The sequence below is a fragment of the Silurus meridionalis genome, chromosome 15 (assembly GCF_014805685.1).
Source record: "Silurus meridionalis isolate SWU-2019-XX chromosome 15, ASM1480568v1, whole genome shotgun sequence".
NCBI classification, from domain to species: Eukaryota; Metazoa; Chordata; class Actinopteri; order Siluriformes; family Siluridae; genus Silurus; species Silurus meridionalis.
In genome coordinates, this window is record NC_060898.1 from 8,038,159 (window position 1) to 8,057,619 (window position 19,461).

Sequence of the window (19,461 nt, forward strand, 5' to 3'; positions counted from 1 at the left end):
TGCCTTAAAGCAGAAGTGAATGCAAATTTTTGTTGCATTAGTTATGTTGTGCACTGTGGGCTACTGTTTAGAAATCTCTCTGACTACACTAGATTTTATGTGAATTAATATATGGGGCTTTTTTTCCCCCTGTTTTTAATATGTCAAAGTAAAACATTCAGATCTGCTGGATTTTGTGTTATTCGGAAAAAAGTCACGAATGGACCTCCAAATTTGTTTAGTCAATAAAAATGGAATGCGCTATGAATGTTTGGCTTGAGCATCATCATCAGTTAAACTGTCCTTGTGAAGATGTTAGCTGTGTTTGTGTGTGAGACATAACAATCAGCCCTGCCATATAAACTGGAAAATAGACATGAGCTCATTTCCTTTGGCTTCATGTGAATCAAGTACTAATACTTAATGTGTATGTAATGTTACATGTTGCAATTTGTTTATGCATTTGTAAGTGCGTGTATGTTACACACGTATATTTAAGCTTCATAAATCCATTAATCTCACAGTATTTTAAGACTGTAGACATTTTTGCAATAATCATTTGCTGTAAAAATTTAACTAAAAATTATTTGTAAACTGATGAAAACTTTCTATAGGGAGACATTAATTAAACATTTTTAAAATAACTATCCAGTGTCAGTGTCAGTGACAGTCTTTAGGACAGAAGATTTTGTATGACAAGCTACAATTTTAAAACTAATTTTCAGAGAAAATAAGGAGAAAGTCCGATGAAATAATTGCTTTAAATAGTTGCTGAGATGTAAGTCATAGCAGAAATGTACAATTCTTGAAAACTTTCCACAACATTAATGTACACATTGGACAGCTTAATACAATGACTTCATGAGCATGGTCATGTTCATTTTAACCTGCTAATAAAACATTTTTTTACAATATTGTTCCTGAATTCTCTGGGCTTGCAGTGGGTATAAAATCAACAACAACACGATTGCATCAGTGGGGTGCATTAAATCATGCAGATAAAAGTCAGGAGATTCCATTATAAAGAAAAAAATATGACCTTATTTTTTGTCTCTGGGAAAAAATGTGATCTCTGTGACTTTGACCATGGCATGCTTGTTAGTGCCAGATGATTTGGTTGTTGAGTTTTCCAGCAACTGCTGATGGGACTTAACACAGTTTATACAGAATGATGCAACAAACAAAAAACATTCAATGAGTGGCACTTCTATGGCAGAAGCAGCTTGTTGATTTGAGACATTGGAGAATGGCCACCTACAGTTTTCAGGTCACCCTTCACGTTTTGCTCTACTGACTCCCATTCAGTGCATGTGTATGGAGGGAACTTAAAATGCAAGCTCTATGTGGCGCAGTTTCACAAAATTAACAGTCGAAAAAGCTGCCTAATTTGCATATTAACATTTTATGTTTTATAATTTTGTCATATTCATAGCAGGTGTCTGAAAAAAATCATGCTGAAAATCTATGGTGACAAAAAAAACTTCCAACAGGTCTTCTTTAACTCTCCAGTTTTAATGAGCTTCTGCCCACTGTAATCACAGATTCAGAAAAGGAAATTGGTCAACTAGTCATCTACTCTCAGTCCACCTGCCTCATGATTATGTTTATGTAGTTGGTCATGGGGTCCCCATTCACCAGGTGACCTGATTTGTAATGTTTAATTTATTTCCATTTCATTGACTTTCGTGGTCTGACCACTTCCCCTTATGCCAATTTCCTGCACTTGTTTCAGTCATAGTTTTTTCTTTGCATCAATAACCTAAGACCAATTGATTCTGCATTACCGTGAGTTAGGTTACATTTTCATTAGATATGCCATAATTAAAATGTTAATCATATAATATATCAAATAGTAATATAATATAGAAAAATATGGAAAGAGGGATACTTTTTATTGATCACATATATAATACAGCAGTGATACAGGGCCTCTTGGAGAATAATGGGTTGAGAGCCTTGCTCAAGGGCCAAACTGTGCCAGCTTGGCGGTGCTTGAACCACCAACCATCTGATGAGCAACCCAGAACCTTAAAAAAAACTGGTCTTGCGTGAAACTGGTTTGGTCCATGGTGCAAAAAAACAAGTTTGTGGACCGAGGCAGCCCTTGTGCGCGCATGCGCATTTTCAGCCACCTTTCTGATGAGTTTCTGTAGTTGGGCGGTGAGAGAGGGGGAAGAGAGGGGAGCGAGCTCGTGAGGGTTCCCTCATCCATCCGTCCGAGGAACAGAAACTCCTCGAAACAACGACGCTGGAGTTGAATGCAGTGCGGGAAATCTGAGTTCGGATTGGTTTCAGGTGGTGTGTGGGACCACCAGCCGGGGGTCGTGTCCTGTTTGTGGATTTGGATGGTTTCGCGCGACTGAAAGTTTCTGACAGCACATTTCGGTGAGATCGACGGCGGGGAGCGCGCTCGCCTTTTCTGTGCGCGCGCTGGATCGTGGCAAATTCTATTGTAATGTTAAAATCAAAATGTCCGAACTGGGAAAAGGGCTGACAAACGAGCTAGATTTTTTTTTTACTTCTTTTAAAATTTAGCCCTATTTTTTCTTTTTTTGCGGCTTGTGGAATATATTAATATATATATATATATATATATATATATATAGTTTTAAATTGGTCGTGTGTGAGTTTGCCTGTAGAAATGCTCTTGGGTTCAGTCTCGCTTCAGGACTCGAACGTGGAGAAATGACTGAAGCGACGGAAGTGAACGCTGCTGGTTTTACATATTCAGTTTGTAAAGAGGAAAGAAAAGCACGGAGCAGGTCGCGGGACATCCTTCCTTTCCTGCGAGAGCTTTTTCGCCGAACCGAGTTAGCGCAGTAGACTTCGGGAGAGTGAAACTATGGACGGAAACTCGGTGTTTGTTGAGGCTTGCTTGCTCGGCGGAGCTCCGTGGGGCTTCACGCTCAAAGGCGGCCTCGAACACGGCGAACCGTTAATCATCTCGAAGGTACGTATGTGCGGCTGGTTATTGTGGTTATCGGGTTAAAAAAAAGGCAACAACACCACGATAGTTCTTTTCACCCGGGATCAGTGATTCAAAAACCATTCATCTTCTTTTCCCCCCTCTCTGCTCACTCGTCGCTATGGTGACCCGAACGCGTGGTGTTCAGTGACGTCAGATCGCGACAAAATTCGGGTAAAAAAAGCGTGTTTTGGAGCGTATATGCTGAAAATATCAATGGAAGTGCTGTTAAGCAAGAAATGTAAATAGAGTACACCTTTCTTATACTCCAAATAACATTTCAGCAGGAACAGGACTCTGGATCACTTAATGTAAAAACACCTACAGTTCCTACATGTTTGACATGCTCACTAACTGCCTTCTATTGAGCATCCCAGCAATAAGAGCATAAGGAGGGAGAGTTTCCACCTGTCCATCACAGTGCATCATTTACACACTCATACACTTGTTCACACCGCCTGGAACACCTCCAGTTTATTTTAATTTTAAATTTGTATCGCACTTTTAATAATGGATATTGTCCCAAAGATGATGTATAGGCATATTATAGGCATATTATAGGCATATGTTAGTGCCTATAAGTTTGTCTCTAATGAACAAGCCAGTGGTGACAGTGACGTGGAAAAACTCAGAGAGAATGCATTAAAGAAGAAACTTTGAGGGGAACCCGGCTCAATCAGGCTCATCCCCATCTAGATGACACCCAATGACCATTCATTATAGTTCCATCATAATTGAGGTGTGCTGTTCAATGAACTGTTCACTGATGGACACTTAAATACAGAACTCTTCATGCAGATTGCAGTAGACGGTTGATGCTAATTACAGTTTATATCCATCCTCATCGTTCTTGAGTTGCTCAGTAACTCAATGGCTGTTTAGGCTGTTTGTGTGGAACCATCCTCAGCTGCACAGACTGGTCTCCAATTCAGGAAAACACCATCCAGGGGTAGGGCATCAGGATGAATCAGGTAGACTAGGAAAAAGGAAAAAAGGGACGGGATCATTGGTACTGTAGGAGCATAACGGAGAGGGAGGGAGAGATTGTAGCTTACCCACATGTTTTTGACTAGTAGGAGGAAACTGGAAATCCCACAGGAAATCCACACAATCACAAGTAGAATGAATAATGTATATATATATATATATATATATATATATATATATATATATATATATATATATATATATATTTTTTTTTTTTCTATCCGACAGTGCTGTTGAATTCCCAGGTCTAATTAATCAGAAGTTTTTAAAGGTTTTCTACAGCATCAGGTTTTCTTAGAACAGTTTTCCGGCACAGTATACTGTACTTTCATTGGTGAACAAGGATTTTGAAGTATTTGTTTTCTACCCTATGAGACGTCATTGTTATCTAGAATCCCTTCTTACTTTCCAGGCAGAAAACAAAAGGGATTGCAAAACAATATATGTAGGAAACCGCTGGAATTTTTCCTGTAATGAGTCAAGGGCTCAAAATCACTAGATACTAATTGAGGAGTACAAGGTCAGATTCCTGGTGTGGCCCCTAGATTTATGTAACAAAGCATGAATGCTAACATTCATGAAACTTGCTTAATATTACAGTGGCTTATGTTAAAAAAAATGTTTTGCCATTTTCAAACCAAACAAATAAATGTAATGTACAATTGAAAATAGTTCTATTAATCGATTAGGAAGATAAGAGGCACGTCCTCTTGCAAGCCTTGTGACATCTGAGAAAAGTGTTTATATGTTTGTATTTTTATTTTTCAATTTGTCTAAGCGTGTAATATGTGTGATCAGCGCAAGACATGCATACCTGTTCATTAAAGAATTTGGTGCTCGACCTATACGTGACAGAAATCAAACGATTCAGAGGGATAAGAACAAGAGAGGAAGAGAAGAGTTAGGAAGCATCTCAAACCTCTCTTTTGTTTTCCATGCTTGTCCTTTGTCTTTATTCATCTCTGATCTTTGCCTTTCATATCGCATTGCTTTGTGACAGATACAACAAAAGCATGTGAACCTGAGCTGAAGTAAATCTGTGCACTGATGACTCAGACATATGACTACATACCGATACATTGTCATTGAATAAGAGAGTTATAATGCCAAAATCTTTATTTATTTTTCCCATTAACAAAAATATAGTATTAGACAATTCGCTAAAAAATAAAGCCGAAAACTATACATGAAAATGCCACTTTATGAACCAGTTTGGTATTTGATGTCTTTATAGCACAGATTTCTCATCAATATGAGCATCATTGCTACACAATTGTCACATGCACATTTATGCTGTTAACCACATCCCAAAGGAGCCGAACTCAGTTCAGATATGCTGACCAGAGATCCCACTGAACTCATTGTCAAGTTCATGGAAACGTTTGAGATGACTTCATCGCATGGCGTAGTTCGTATCAATGTGCAGAATAGGCGGGAAAATTATTACAAGACCAGCAGCAGCCTGAACTGTTTACATAGAGCAGGTTGGGTCCAGGGATGTAGTTGATGATCTTGATATCTGATGCTCTGTAGAATATAATGCATGAGCAATGCTTAATATATTTACATCGTTATGGAAGGGTGTGCACAGTTGAAAACCACATCATCAGACAGGTCCTTACATAGAATTAAAAGTGGAGCAAAAAAGAAATGTTGAATTCAACTCATTTGGTAAGTGTAAATATACTGGTTGGAATTATATCTTGTTTAAGCTTTTTTTTTTTTGACAAAGTAAAAATTATTATGTAGCAAGCTGTATAGTCAGAATAAATGCCTCTATGTGAATTGATAATATGTGTATGTACATAAAAACTACACAAGTGCTACTATTCTTTCAGATGATGTTGTTCAGACATTACAGTGTGAACGGGGAAGGAACCTGTGGTTGAGAAGACTTCCTCAAAGTAGCGAGTGAGAAGTTGTGGGAATGTGTACTTTGACTTTACCAGGTTGGAGGTTGGGAAATACGCATTGTGACCTCTAGTCAATGTAGCAAAAGATCTGAGAAGCAGTAGTTCTGCAGTGTTGCACATATTTAGCTATGACATCTCTTTGCTATTAACATTACAATATAAAAGGTAAACTTGCTTTTCATTCAGTAGCTAAACAAAATGTACTTTTCGAAAACAAATTTAAATGACATGCGATGACATCGGACAGCCCTTTCTTATTATAGACAGTTCTACAAAATCATCCAACGTTACTGAAAACTGTCTTTTTTTCATCCATTCTCTCCTTGTTATAGTTAATGACAATTGTAAAAGAAAAATCTGAATGTCAAAATTTGTAAAGTAGAAAATTATATGCATTTAAATCAAATATTTTCATAGAAACAATTTTAATGCATTACTAAATTTTTATTATTTATTAATTACCATTCACTCTCGCATAAAATGAACGACACAACTATTTCTGAACATTCTGCACATAATGACCAGCATTATGAATTGTATTTGATAATATAATTTTTAATAGAGTATCTGTTCTATTAGAATAAATTTTAATAGATCAGAAAATATAGACAAAATATAAGCAAATCATGAAGGTAATAAAGGGTTTTGTAAATGACAAAGATTTTGTTAAATTAAGTTTTTTGAATATTCATGAGCTTGGATGTCTTCAATGTTCTTTAATGCACTGGCGTCCCACGAATGGTGTATTTATGCCAGTAAAAGGCCGTAAGTACAGTAAGGAAAATAAGTATTTGAACACCCTGCTATTTTGCAAGTTTTCCAACTTAGAAATCATGGAGGGGTCTGAAATTGTCATCGTAGGTGCATGTCCACTGTGAGAGACATAATCTAAAAAAAAAAATCCAGAAATCACAATGTATGATTTTTTAACTACTTATTTGTATGATACAGCTGCAAATAAGTATTTGAACACCTGAGAAAGTCAATGTTAATATTTGGTACAGTAGCCTTTGTTTGCAATTACAGAGGTCAAACGTTTCCTGTAGTTTTTCACCAGGTTTGCACACACTGCAGGAGGGATTTTGGCCCACTCCTCCACACAGATCATCTCTAGATCAGTCAGGTTTCTGGCCTGTCGCTGAGAAACATGGAGTTTGAGCTCCCGCCAAAGATTCTCTATTGGGTTTAGGTCTGTAGACTGGCTAGACCACGCCAGAACCTCGATATGCTTCTTACAGAGCCACTCCTTGGTTATCCTGGCTGTGTGCTTCGGGTCATTGTCATGTTGGACGACCCACCCTTGACCCATCTTCAACGCTCTAACTGAGGGAAGGAGGTTGTTCCCCAAAATCTCGCAATACATGTCCCCGGTCATCCTCTCCTTAATACAGTGCAGTCGCCCTGTCCCATGTGCAGAAAACCCCCCCAAAGCATGATGCTACCACCCCCATGCTTTACAGTAGGGATGGTGTTCTTGGGATGGTACTCATCATTCTTCTTCCTCCAAACACGTTTAGTAGAATTATGACCCAAAAGTTCTATTTTGGTCTCATCTGACCACATGACTTTCTCCCATGACTCCTCTGGATCATCCAAATGGTCATTGGCAAACTTAAGACGTGCCTGGACATGTGCTGGTTTAAGCAGGGGAACCTTCCGTGCCATGCATGATTTCAAACCATGACGTCTTAGTGTATTACCAACAGTAACCTTGGAAATGGTGGTCCCAGCTCTTTTCAGGTCATTGACCAGCTCCTCCCGTGTAGTTCTGGGCTGATTTCTCACCTTCCTTAGGATCACTGAGACCCCACGAGGTGAGATCTTGCATGGAGCCCCAGTCCGAGGGAGATTGACAGTCATGTTTAGCTTCTTCCATTTTCTAATGATTGCTCCAACAGTGGACCTTTTTTCACCAAGCTGCTTGGCAAATCCCCCGTAGCCCTTTCCAGCCTTGTGGAGGTGTACAATTTTGTCTCTAGTGTCTTTGGACAGCTCTTTGGTCTTGGCCATGTTAGTAGTTGGATTCTTACTGATTGTATGGGGTGGACAGGTGTCTTTATGCGGCTAACGACCTCAAACAGGTGCATCTAATTTAGGATAATAAATGTAGTGGAGGTGGACATTTTAAAGGCAGACTAACAGGTCTTTGAGGGTCAGAATTCTAGCTGATAGACAGGTGTTCATATACTTATTTGCAGCTGTATCATAGAAATAAATAGTTTAAAAATCATATATTGTGATTCCTGGATTTTTTTTTTTAGATTATGTCTCTCACAGTGGACATGCACCTACGATGACAATTTCAGACCCTTCCATGATTTCTAAGTGGGAGATCTTACAAAATAGCAGGGTGTTTAAATACTTATTTTCCTCACTGTATGTGTATTTGGCACTTAGGTGCTGATAACTTGACCTTTTTCTACATTGTATATGACAACGTGGATGACATTCTAATGGCGTAACCCAGTTCTGTGCTCCGAAGCGTAAATCAGTTGTAGATAGAGCGTCATTTGGGTCTAGTGTTTAGTGTAGCTTTAATGCTGGTGTAGCAGTAGAACAAGGTCTGAATTCAGTGTGGTGTTTGTGGCTTTGATGTCTCGCTGGATGGCTGGGCTTTTGTGCTGTTTGTAGGGCTGAATGGGTGAACAGAACTGAAACAATAGCAGCACAACCCCCCAGTACCACAAATACGCACACACACACACACACGCACTCACATGCACACACCCACTCTGTGACCCTTGAGGGGATGAGCGACAGAGGAGATAAGCAGCAGCAGCAGCAGTGGTTGAGTGGCTGAGTTCAAAAGGCATAGATTTATTTTAGAAGAGTTAGGAAAGTACAATGAGACATCTCTAACACTGTAAAACTGTAAGTGAATATTTTATTATGTATAATATATTTTTGTTTTTTTTACTGAAAAATGGCGAGACAGAGAAAATGGGTAAAAAATAAAACTTCTGAAGCTTTAGAGGTGGGAGGATAAGACTGACAGCATGAGAGAAAGTGAGAGAAGTTAAGGAGGTGAAAGGCTTGCTGTGTGCTGATGGAAATGTCACCATGTGGATTCTTTCACTGCTTCACACTCTAATCAGTGCTGGCTGTGTGTTTAGATGTCAGCACCATCCTCAAAAGGCACAAAAGCAGCCTCCCTCTTGATTTACTTCCAAAGAGAGGAGGAGAGGAAAAGATGATTTAACATTCTTCCTGTTATCAACATATTTGATTACGGGCATATTAAAAAAAATAAATAGTCAGTTTGTCAGTGACTATTCAGAGTATAGTCTCCTTATAAGTGTGTGAACAGTGTTTTATGAGGTGGTATCGAAAAAGTTTAGAGACTAATGGTGCTAACTAGTGCTATTCTGACCATGTCCGTCACCACGTCTGCCACCACAACTATTCGGCAACTTATGCACGATAATCGTTGGAGAACAATGATAAACATGATCATACTTCCACACTCACTCTACTCGCTAGATTTGGCTCCTGTGGACTTCGCCCTCTTCCGAAGATGACGATTCTGCCCAAAGGTCACATTTTTGACATCATTGCAGAGATTCAGCTTGAATTGCAGAATGCTTCGAAGCTTGACATGCTTCGTAAAGAAGACTTACAGGACATATTCCAGAAGTGGTTGTAATGCTGGGAGCTCTGTATTGCTGTGCAAAGGGGACTATTTTGAAGGTGATAGTGTGTAATATATATATATATATATATATATATATGGGTCTAACGATACACGTACTTGTATTAATATTTTCCTGTACAGGGCTTTCAGTTCCGTTAACAATGCAATCCATTTTACGTTTTAAGTTCAAATCTGGGTTTCCTCATGGACGTATAAAATGGCGGACTGCAAGTTTGTTTAGTCTCAGCATCGCACTTTAAGCAGTAATAGAAACTACAGTTAGTGCAGTGTCAGGCCCTACCGGAAATAAGATTTGTTTTGCGCATACATAAAAACGCTAAAGAATCAATAGCGCTAGCGTTAGCCGCTAACCAGAAAGTGATGATTCAAGAATTTTTTTTTCCAACGTTTTACTTCAAGTTGTATCCTGCGTATAACTGTGTTTGTGACAAAAAAAATCACTTTACATTTACATTTTGAATTTATAGCACTAGCGTTAGCTTCCTGGTTAGCGGCTAACGCTAGCGCTATTGATTCTTTAGTGTTTTATGTCCAGCTTCCTGGAAAAAATCCTGACAATTCCACATATTGAGGGAGTGAATGAACGATGGATAGAAGGAATGAAGACATTTGTTAAAATCTGCTGAAATAAGTAGACTAGTTAAGTGAACATATCTTTAAATGTTAATTAATAAAAAATAATTATATGTAAAACACACATCTGACATACACATCTGTATTACCCAAAAAGGGTCAAACAAATGTCAACTATCTAATTCAAAATTTCCTTTTATTTAATCAATTTAATTTGTCAATAAAATTGATCTCTCAGTATAATCAATAATTATTTTTTACTAAAATATTATAAAATATTATTTTATGTATTATTTAACCAAGTAGGCATTTTATTTAAAATTGTTTTAAAAATGTAAATTGATCAAATCTTGATGATCACAAATATTAATAATAATTAACTGCCTTAATAAAAACTGAAGACAATTTTGTTTTTTAATTCTTTCCCCCAACTGTACCAAAATTGAACCAAACCATGACTTAAAAACCGAGGTACGGACTGAACTATGAATTTTTTGTACGTGTGTATGTTTTGTGTGTGTGTGTGTGTGTGTGTGTGTGTGTGTGTGTGTGTGTATATCCTTTGCTATGTTTCCACATGTACGGTTAATGAGATTATACCGGAGAAACTCTTCTAACTTTCATACTGTTTACTCAGTTAGAGAATATAGTTTTTTTTTAAGTAGACATTTTGAGCTTTCTATTAATATATAAATTATTTATGGGAGGCAAATATTCACTGAGATTCAGGTTGTTTTATTTATGTGTCCGGAAAGAGAGATGACGGAGGCAGAGACGGCAAAGAGCGCACCCTGTCTGTTTTCTTTATTTTACAAAAGCACAGTGTTATTATGTTATTATGAGTGTATACAGATTACAGATACAGATTACAGAAACAGATTACACAGTAGACCCTGTACAGATTGGAAATATGTATTGCTGTATTGCTCGATCAAAAAATAATTTGTTCATTTCGGCAAAAAATAAGCAAAAAATCCACAAAACACGCCGGCCCGTTTGTTGACCCCAAAGGGTTAAATGTGTGCATCATGGCGGATTTTGATGCTGATACGAGATTCGGCACATCAGTAAAACGAATATTTACTGATTGAAAATTAATTTTCGGTGGAGGTTTTTTTTTATCCGAGTCAAGAAAGGACGTAGTGAATAAACGTGTGTCTCGTTGAAGATTTTATGAATAGGCAAACGTACGAAATGTGTGCGTTGATAAAATGAATGCCGTTAAAATTAATTTGTTATTTTATGTTGATTTTGACAACTATAATTAATATATTAATACAAAATGAATTTCAAATTGTGTTACCTAATGAATGTGTCCAGGCAGAACATCCACCAGATAGAACACAAGCAGACAAAAGAGGATGGTGATCAGGAATGTTTGTTCTCAGTCATGTTAACACACCGACTTCCTCTGCCTCATCCACATTAACCCCAGACTTCTTGTTGCCTTCTGCCTTGCTCATTCTTATCTTCGTAAAGTAGCCCACGTCTGTGGTGCGATAGCCATGCAATGGCAGGAAATAGACACATGACACTTCTGAATGCCCCACAGGTGCTCAATACAGTTCAGGTCTTAAAACATACTCGGCCACTGCATCACTCCATCACTCCATCTTTATCAAGGCAGTTTGGGGATGTAATTATGTTAGAAAGCTGCACAGTTTTTGAAGGGAGGGCAGCATGTTCTGCTTCAGAATGTTGGAATCCATGTTTACATCAATGAACCGAAGCTCCCCAGTACCAGCAGCACTCATGCAACCTCAGACCATCATGTTACCACCACAATACTCGACTGTAGGCAAGACACAATTGTCTTACCAGAGCGTCATCACACATTCTGGACACCATCTGAGCCAAACAAGTTTATCTTAGTCTTCTAAGACCACAGTACATGGTTCCAGTAATTCATGCTCCTGGACAGGTCGTCTTCAGAAAACTGTTTGCGGGCTTCTTGTGAGCCAGTTTCAGAAGAGTCTTTCTTTTGAGATGACGGCCATGCAAACCGACTTGCTGCAGTGTGCGGCGTATGGTATGAGCACTGATAACAGACCTCCTGCTTCTGCAACCTCTAAAGCAATGCTGGCAGCAGTCATGTGTCTGTTTTTTAAAGCCAGCGTCTTCATCTGACACACAGCACGAGGACCTTTGCGAAGCCTGTTCCAAATGGAACCCATCTTAAAAATCCTCTGTATGGCCCTGGCCACTGTACTATAACTCAGTTTCAGAGTGTTTCTGATCTTCTTATAGCCTTATAGTTAAACCAGTGGTCAGTAAGAGAGAATTGTACTCAAAGCACCAAATTCTAACTGCTACATGATGAATAGGAATGTGGCTTTGCATAGTTAAGCGAGGGACAGCTTTTTTGTTGCCAGATATTTAGAAAATAATGGCTGTATGTTGAGTTCTTTTTAGAAGATAGAAAATCTATACTACTGTACAAGCTCAGAATGACTACTCTAAAAAATATCCGTTACATTTTTATAGTATTGTCCCTTGAGAAGATATACTGAAATGGATGTTGAAATGTGAGGGGTGTAATCACTTTTTTGAGATACTGTATATAATGCCTTCTTTTCGCTGTACAAAATCTGTGATTGAGATAAACAATGCAAATTGCAGAAAATCACAGTTTACTGTATAATGTCATCAAAGGGAGACAGCTAGATAAAGAAACTAATGTTGTTGTTCTTCAAAAACATCATAAATATCCCTACGAAATTCTCAAAATGATAAACAGTCGATCTGTGAAAAGTTGTGTAGGAAGGGAATCAGTAAACAAAACAGAGGACAAATAAACTTTATTAGACTGCTGGCATGCAAGGAATGTTTAATTATCAAAGGAGTATGCAGTTGCTAGCAAGCAAGGCTCTTTAGAAGTTTGAAGATTTTGACCACGAATATGTTTACCTTTGTGTTTCTTTCCCTTCGTTTCGTGTGAAGTAGAAGCTGGCTGAGGACACTGAAAACATGGCAGTTAATCAATAACAGCATACTTTACACACAGGAATATATCATTCTGTTTTAATAATATTATCCTGTCTACAATATCAAGTTCAGTAATAGATTGAAGTAAATGCTGTACACCACAGGATGCCTGCCTCAGTCTGTAAACTGCCTGTGCTTTGGATGAAAGACCCTGTGGGTTTCAGGGTTAGGTGTTCAGCATGATGTTTGTAAAAGTTTCGAAAGGGTCCTGGGTCTACAACAATTAGAGATTAATGACGTCCATTGTGACAAGAAATTGAAAGATTCCTTACAACCTTTTTTGCCAACTGGCCAGTGGGTTAGTCATATTGGAGGCCAGTGATCTAGTGATCAAAGGCAATGATTGGTGATCTAATAACAAGGTTTGAAGATAATTGGTACCTAGGTGAGTGATAATAAAAAATAAAGTGTCTAGTCATGTTCCAGAAGGCTTGATCCAAATGTCTGTAGGCAACCAGACATGGCCCACGTATTCTTTAGGTGGCAGAGTGACAAAGGAAATGATGGGCACACTCTGTTCCCACAAGGAAACAACCACTTATTTGGAACCTTACAATTTCTTGACTACAGTCCTAAGAGGTTGACAGAGAGACATTCAACTAACTTTGGCCTTAACATTTTGTTGAATTTTCTTGGACCTATTTGTGATGTTTTGGCAAGAGATTCTCTAGATTGTTTTATTTGTCATAGTTATATGCAGGATACAACGTGCAGTAAAATGAAAATGTATGTATGTCATTGTTTCGAGAAATGGCAATTGTGGCAATTGCATCTCTGAGAATGTCATTAACCCCTGCCTTAAGACAGAGAGGGTTTATACCCGTGTTTTATTTGTAGTGTATTCATACTGGCCTGCATTCAAAGTGCCCTGAAGTGGTGCTATGGAAGTAAAACGTTTTGAAATCTATTCCGTCTACAACTGAATATTCATCCTGTTACTCTACACCTTTGCGGTGCCTGCCATTCATTGACAGTATTCAAAAGCCGAGGCAAATAATAGAGTCCAATTGCTGTGAACACTAGTCTCTTCTATGCACCTGAGAAGTAAATCTTCTTGACCAGTCACTTTCATTTTTGGTAAATGAAAATAGGTTCTGCAATAAAAACAATTATTTACAAAATATATTACAGGTAATATAAGGTTTGCAACCAGTGGCCTTTGGCAGAATTCACGATCTTTGTGTTTACATCCATCAGTATTCGGTCACTGATATCTTGCATACATTTATTGCAAATGAAACCAGAAGCATTAAGCATAATGCCATTGCGCATATGAGTACAAACCAATATGCAGTTGTATCACTGGAATTTTTAAATAATCATGCAAACAGTGGTAAGTGTCTATTAGGGGGTGTGTGTGTGTGTTAATGAATTTGGTGTCAAATGCAAGCAGTACTTTATACCACAGAACAAAAGTGCTGTGTACACAGGATTAGTTTTATATGATCAGCTCTGTTAATCCTGTCATTGTCCTCTTCAAAAGAATTGGAACAGGAAGAACAATTCTTTTGTATTTGCATTGAACAACATGCAAGACATTTGGGGTTTGAATATGAGATGATAGATCATAATTCCAGGTTTCAATTCCTGATATTTCAATCTAGATGTTTAAGCAATTTAGAACAGGGCACTCTTTGTTTGTACCCACTTATTTTTCAGCTGATCAAATATATTGGAACATGTGTCTGACAGGTGTGACAAGTTGTCAACGTGTATGTTGTTAGACTGACTAAAAGCTGTCTGGATTTGGTTTTGAGCCCTGGGTTTCACCTGTGTGAAAACGATAATCCAACATGAAGATCAGAGATCTGTCTAGGGTAGAAAAGCAAGCTATTTTGAAGCATCAATCAGAGCCATTGCACAAGCATTGGGCATCGCTAATATAACATTGTCCTGGAAATGTCAGGAACTAGTCATGTACTAACAAGCAGACACTGAACAGGTTGGCCAAGGAAAAGAACAGCAGCAGTTAATGACAGAAACATTTTGAGAGCTTTAATGGAAAATCCAAAAACAGCAGTCAATGACATCAACAAACTCCACAGGGTAGAGAAGAAGATATCCAGAGTTTGAGAGCAGAAAAATAGAGGTCAGACGCAAACCTGGTTAGATTGGAATTTGCAAAGAAATACAGAGATGAGACAAAAATTGTGATTAACCGCTACCATAGTGATAGAAAGGCCAAAGTCTTTCATGAGGCTTAGCTCATGACATGAGCTCATCGGTCAAGCCTGGGCATGACTCTGAAATGGTCTCACTAAGCTTTATTGATGATGTAACTCATGATGGTAGCAGAAGAATGAATTCAGTGAATGAATTAACTTTACAGGGCATACTGTCTGCCAATTTACAGAGCAATGCTTCTAATCTAATTGGGAGAAACTTCTTAATGAAGTAGGACAATAACCCAAAACACACAAAGGGAATAGTGGAAGTGTGAAGACTAGCCAAGTCCATTACCAAACCTTAACCCAACTGAGCATTTTCATCTCCTAAAGAAGAGACTAAAGGGAGAAATTGCCCAAAGCCCAACAACAACTGAAAGAGGCTGCAGTCCCAGCCTGTAAAAACAACATAAAAGAAGAAAGCAACAGTTAAGTGACATTACTGTGTCATCTTTTTGGAGAAAATTCAAAGAATTAATTAGATTTACATTTTTATCGCTTTTTAAAAAATTGGGTGGCCTACCAACAAAGGTGCCAAGTTTGCTTGATAGATGTCTTCTTCTTTAGTCTGCTCCTATTAGAGGTCACCACAGCAGATCATTTGTCTCCATACCACTCTGTCCTCTACATCTGCCTCTTTCAAACTGACTTCCTGCATGTCTTCTCTCACCACATCTATAAACCTCCTCCTTGGCCTTCCTCTTTTCCTCCTCCCTTTTGGCTCCATTCTCAGCATTTTTCTACCGATATACCCCATGTCCCCCCTCTGCACATGTCCAAACCATCTCAATTAAGCCTCCCTCACCTTGTCCCCAAAATGTCTTACATGCACTGTCCTTCTAATAAACTAATTTCTAATCCTGTCCATCATCGTCAATCCCAATAAAAATCTCTTAATCTTCAGATCTGCTACCTCCAGCTCCACCTCCTGTCTTTTACTCAATGCTGCCCTCCCTCTCATTCACATGCATGTACTCTGTCCTACTCCTACTGACTTTCATTCTCCTTCTCTCCAGCGCGTACCTCCACTTCTCCAGGCTTTTCTCAACCTGCTCCCTACTCTTACCACAAATCACAATATCTTTTGCAAACATCATAGTCCATTGAGACTCCTGTCTGACCTCGTCTGCCAACCTGTCCATCGCCACTGCAAACAGGAAAGGGCTCAAAGCTGATCCTTGATGCATTCGAACCTCCACCTTGAACCAGTCTGTCGTTCCTATTGCACACTTCACTGCTGTCACACTGTCCTCATACATGTCCTGCACCACCCTCACATACTTATCTGACACACCTGATTTCCTCGGACATGTACCACAACTCCTCTCTCGGCACCCTGTCATACATTTTCTTTAGATCCACAAACACACAATGCAATTCCTTCTGACCTTCTCTATACTTCTTCATCAACATTCTCAAAGCAAATATTGGGTCTGTAGTGCTCTTCCTTGGCATGGAACCACTTGTGTGTTGCTCACACATGGTCACCTCTTCTCTCAGCCTGGCTTCCACTACTCTTTCCCATAACTTCATGGTGTGACTGATCAACTTTATTCCCCTGTAGTTACTGCAGGTCTGCACATCTCCCTTATTCTTAAAGATCGGTACCAGCACACTCCTTTTCCATTCCTCAGGTATCCTCACACCTTCCAAAATTTAGTTAAACAATCTGGTTTAAAAACTCCACTGCCATCTCTCCTAAACATCTCCATGCTTCTAACGGTATGTCATCTGATCCAACCGACTTTCCACTCTTCATCCTCTTAACCACTGCTCTCACTTCCTCCTTACTAATCCTATCCACTTCTGCTTCATCATCTCCACATCATTCAACCTTCTGCCCCCCAATTTCCTTGTTCATCAGCTGCTCAAAATGCTCCCTCTACCTTCTCAACACACTCTCCTCACTAGTCAACACGTTTTCATCTGCATCCTTTATTGCTCTAACTTGCAGCACATCCTTCCCAGCTCGGTCCCTCTGCCTGGCCAATCTGTACAAATTCTTTGCTCCTTGCTTAGTGTCCAACTTCTCATACAGCTCCTTATATGCCTTTTCCTTGGCTTTTGCCACATCCCTCTTTACCTGCTGCCGCATCTCCTTCTACTCCTGCCTACTTTTCACATCTCTCCCAATTCTGGTATGCTTTCCTAAACTTCCTCATGCCACAAACAGGTTTCTGTGTCTTCCTTTCCCTTTCCAGATGTCACACCAAGTACCTTCCTAGCTGTCCCCCTTATTATTTCTGCAGTAGTTGCCTAATTATCCAGCACCTCTTCACCACCACCGAGTCCCTGTCTGACCTCTTCCCTGAATCTCACACTACAGTCTTCCTCTTTCAGTTTCCCCCATCTTATCCTTTTTTCAGTCCTTAGTCTCCTTTTCTTCTTCACCTCGAAAACCATTTTACAAACCACTATCCAATGCTGTCTAGCTACACTGTCCCCTGCCAACAACTTACAGTCCCCAATCTCTTTCAGGTTGCATCTTCTGCATGGAACATAGTCCACCTTTGAGTACCTTCCTCTGCTCTTCTTAAAATAAGTATTTACGACTGCCATTTCCATTCTTTTAGCAAAATCTACAACTATCTGCCCTTCCACATTCCTCTCCTTAAGGCCATACCTACCCATCACCTCCTCATCAAGTCTGTTCCCTTCACCAACATGGCCATTGAAGTCTGCCCCAATCACCAATCTTTCTTTCCTAGGTACACTCTCCACCACTTTATCTCACTCCAGAATTTTTCCTTCTCCTCCATCTCACAACCCACTTGTGGAGCATAAGCACTGATGACTGTGGAGCATAAGCACTGATTTATCATCACCTCTTTAAATTCCAGCTTCACGTTCATCATCCTATCAGAAACTCTCTTCACCTCCACTACACTCTTACTGTACTCTTCCTTTAGAATCACCCCTACACCATTTCTCTTGCTATCTACACAATGATAGAACAGTTTAAACCCACCTCCAATGTTCCTGGCCTTACTCCATTTCCTCCCCCTCCCTCTCCTGAAAACCTTTCTCCTCTCCATCATATCAGCTACATCTCTCTCTTCACCAGTTATAGTACCATCATTTAAAATACCAACTCAAACCTCCACTCTCCTACACTTCTCCTTTTCCTGCCATCTCTGGAGTTGTCTTCCTCCTCTCCTTCTCCTCCTTTGGCAAACAGTAGCCCAAATTCCACTGGCACCCTGTTGGCTAACGATACCTGTGGCAGTCGTTGGTAACCCGGTCCTCCGGTATGAAATTCTGATTCGCGATCTGCATATTTGATTTGGCACATCTTTTATGCTGGATGCCCTTCCTAACTCAACCCTCTCTATTTATCCGGGTTTAAGACCTGCACTAAGAGTGCACTGGCTTGTGCAACCCTAATGTCTGGGTTTAGTTTGTTTGATAGTCTTAGTAAATAGCAAAAACATTTAATTGGTATTGATATTCCAGTGCTTTCAGAAGAGACTGTGATTGCTAATCAGGGATTTTATAAGAATTAGGCCTTTATTCTTTTGTGAAAAGGCCTGAGACATAAAACCGTTTGAAATGGAAGGAAAGCTCATTCCATGTCTAAAGAGCCAGAACAGTAAAGTACCGAGATCTTGTGTTACCAGCTTGCTTAGATCTTGTAGAAGGATACGCAAGTTTCCTTGAAGTTGTAGCCCCAAGTTGGCATGCAGCTGCGAGAGTTGGGGTGGGAACATGAGTGTTATCTTGCTATTTAATCCAACTCTAATCGGGTTTGCTTTTTCAATACATTGTAAAGTCTATGCTGTAATGTTTGTGGGTTTCTTTAAACCAGCGATAAACTTTATTGCCAACATTTTATGCGTGGCGGAAAGAGTATAAAACACATTCATTTAAGGAAAAGTACTGCTAATGTAGTAATAACTAAAAAGTAATTAGTAAATACTACACAGAAAATGTTCTATGTTTTGTTTACCATACCAATTATCTAGCTTGTAGGTGTGTAACGCGACATAAAATTCATGGTTCAGTATGTACATCGGTTTTTAATTCATGCTTCGGTTTGATTTCAGTATGGTTAAAGGGGAGAAAACCTAAAATTGCTTCTCGTTTAATATTAACATTTGTGAACAACAGTTTTTAAAACAATTTAAAATAAAATGCCTGCTTGATTAAATATTTTAAAATTATGTTTTATAATATTTTATAAAAATAAAATAGAATAAATTTAATTAATGCTTTATACTTTTTATTATATTGATTACATTAAGC

At 38.9% G+C, this 19,461-nt stretch overlaps 1 protein-coding gene across 1 annotated transcript in view; it reads left to right on the plus strand.

Annotated features, from left to right (window-relative positions):
- The first annotated feature begins 1,882 nt into the window (after nt 1-1,882).
- The window catches only part of shroom3 (shroom family member 3), an 89,294-nt gene continuing 71,715 nt past the window's right edge, over nt 1,883-19,461 (plus strand). The window contains 1 exon segment of the mRNA XM_046867305.1: nt 1,883-2,929. Coding sequence (XP_046723261.1) covers nt 2,822-2,929 — 108 coding nt within the window. The 5' untranslated portion in view covers nt 1,883-2,821.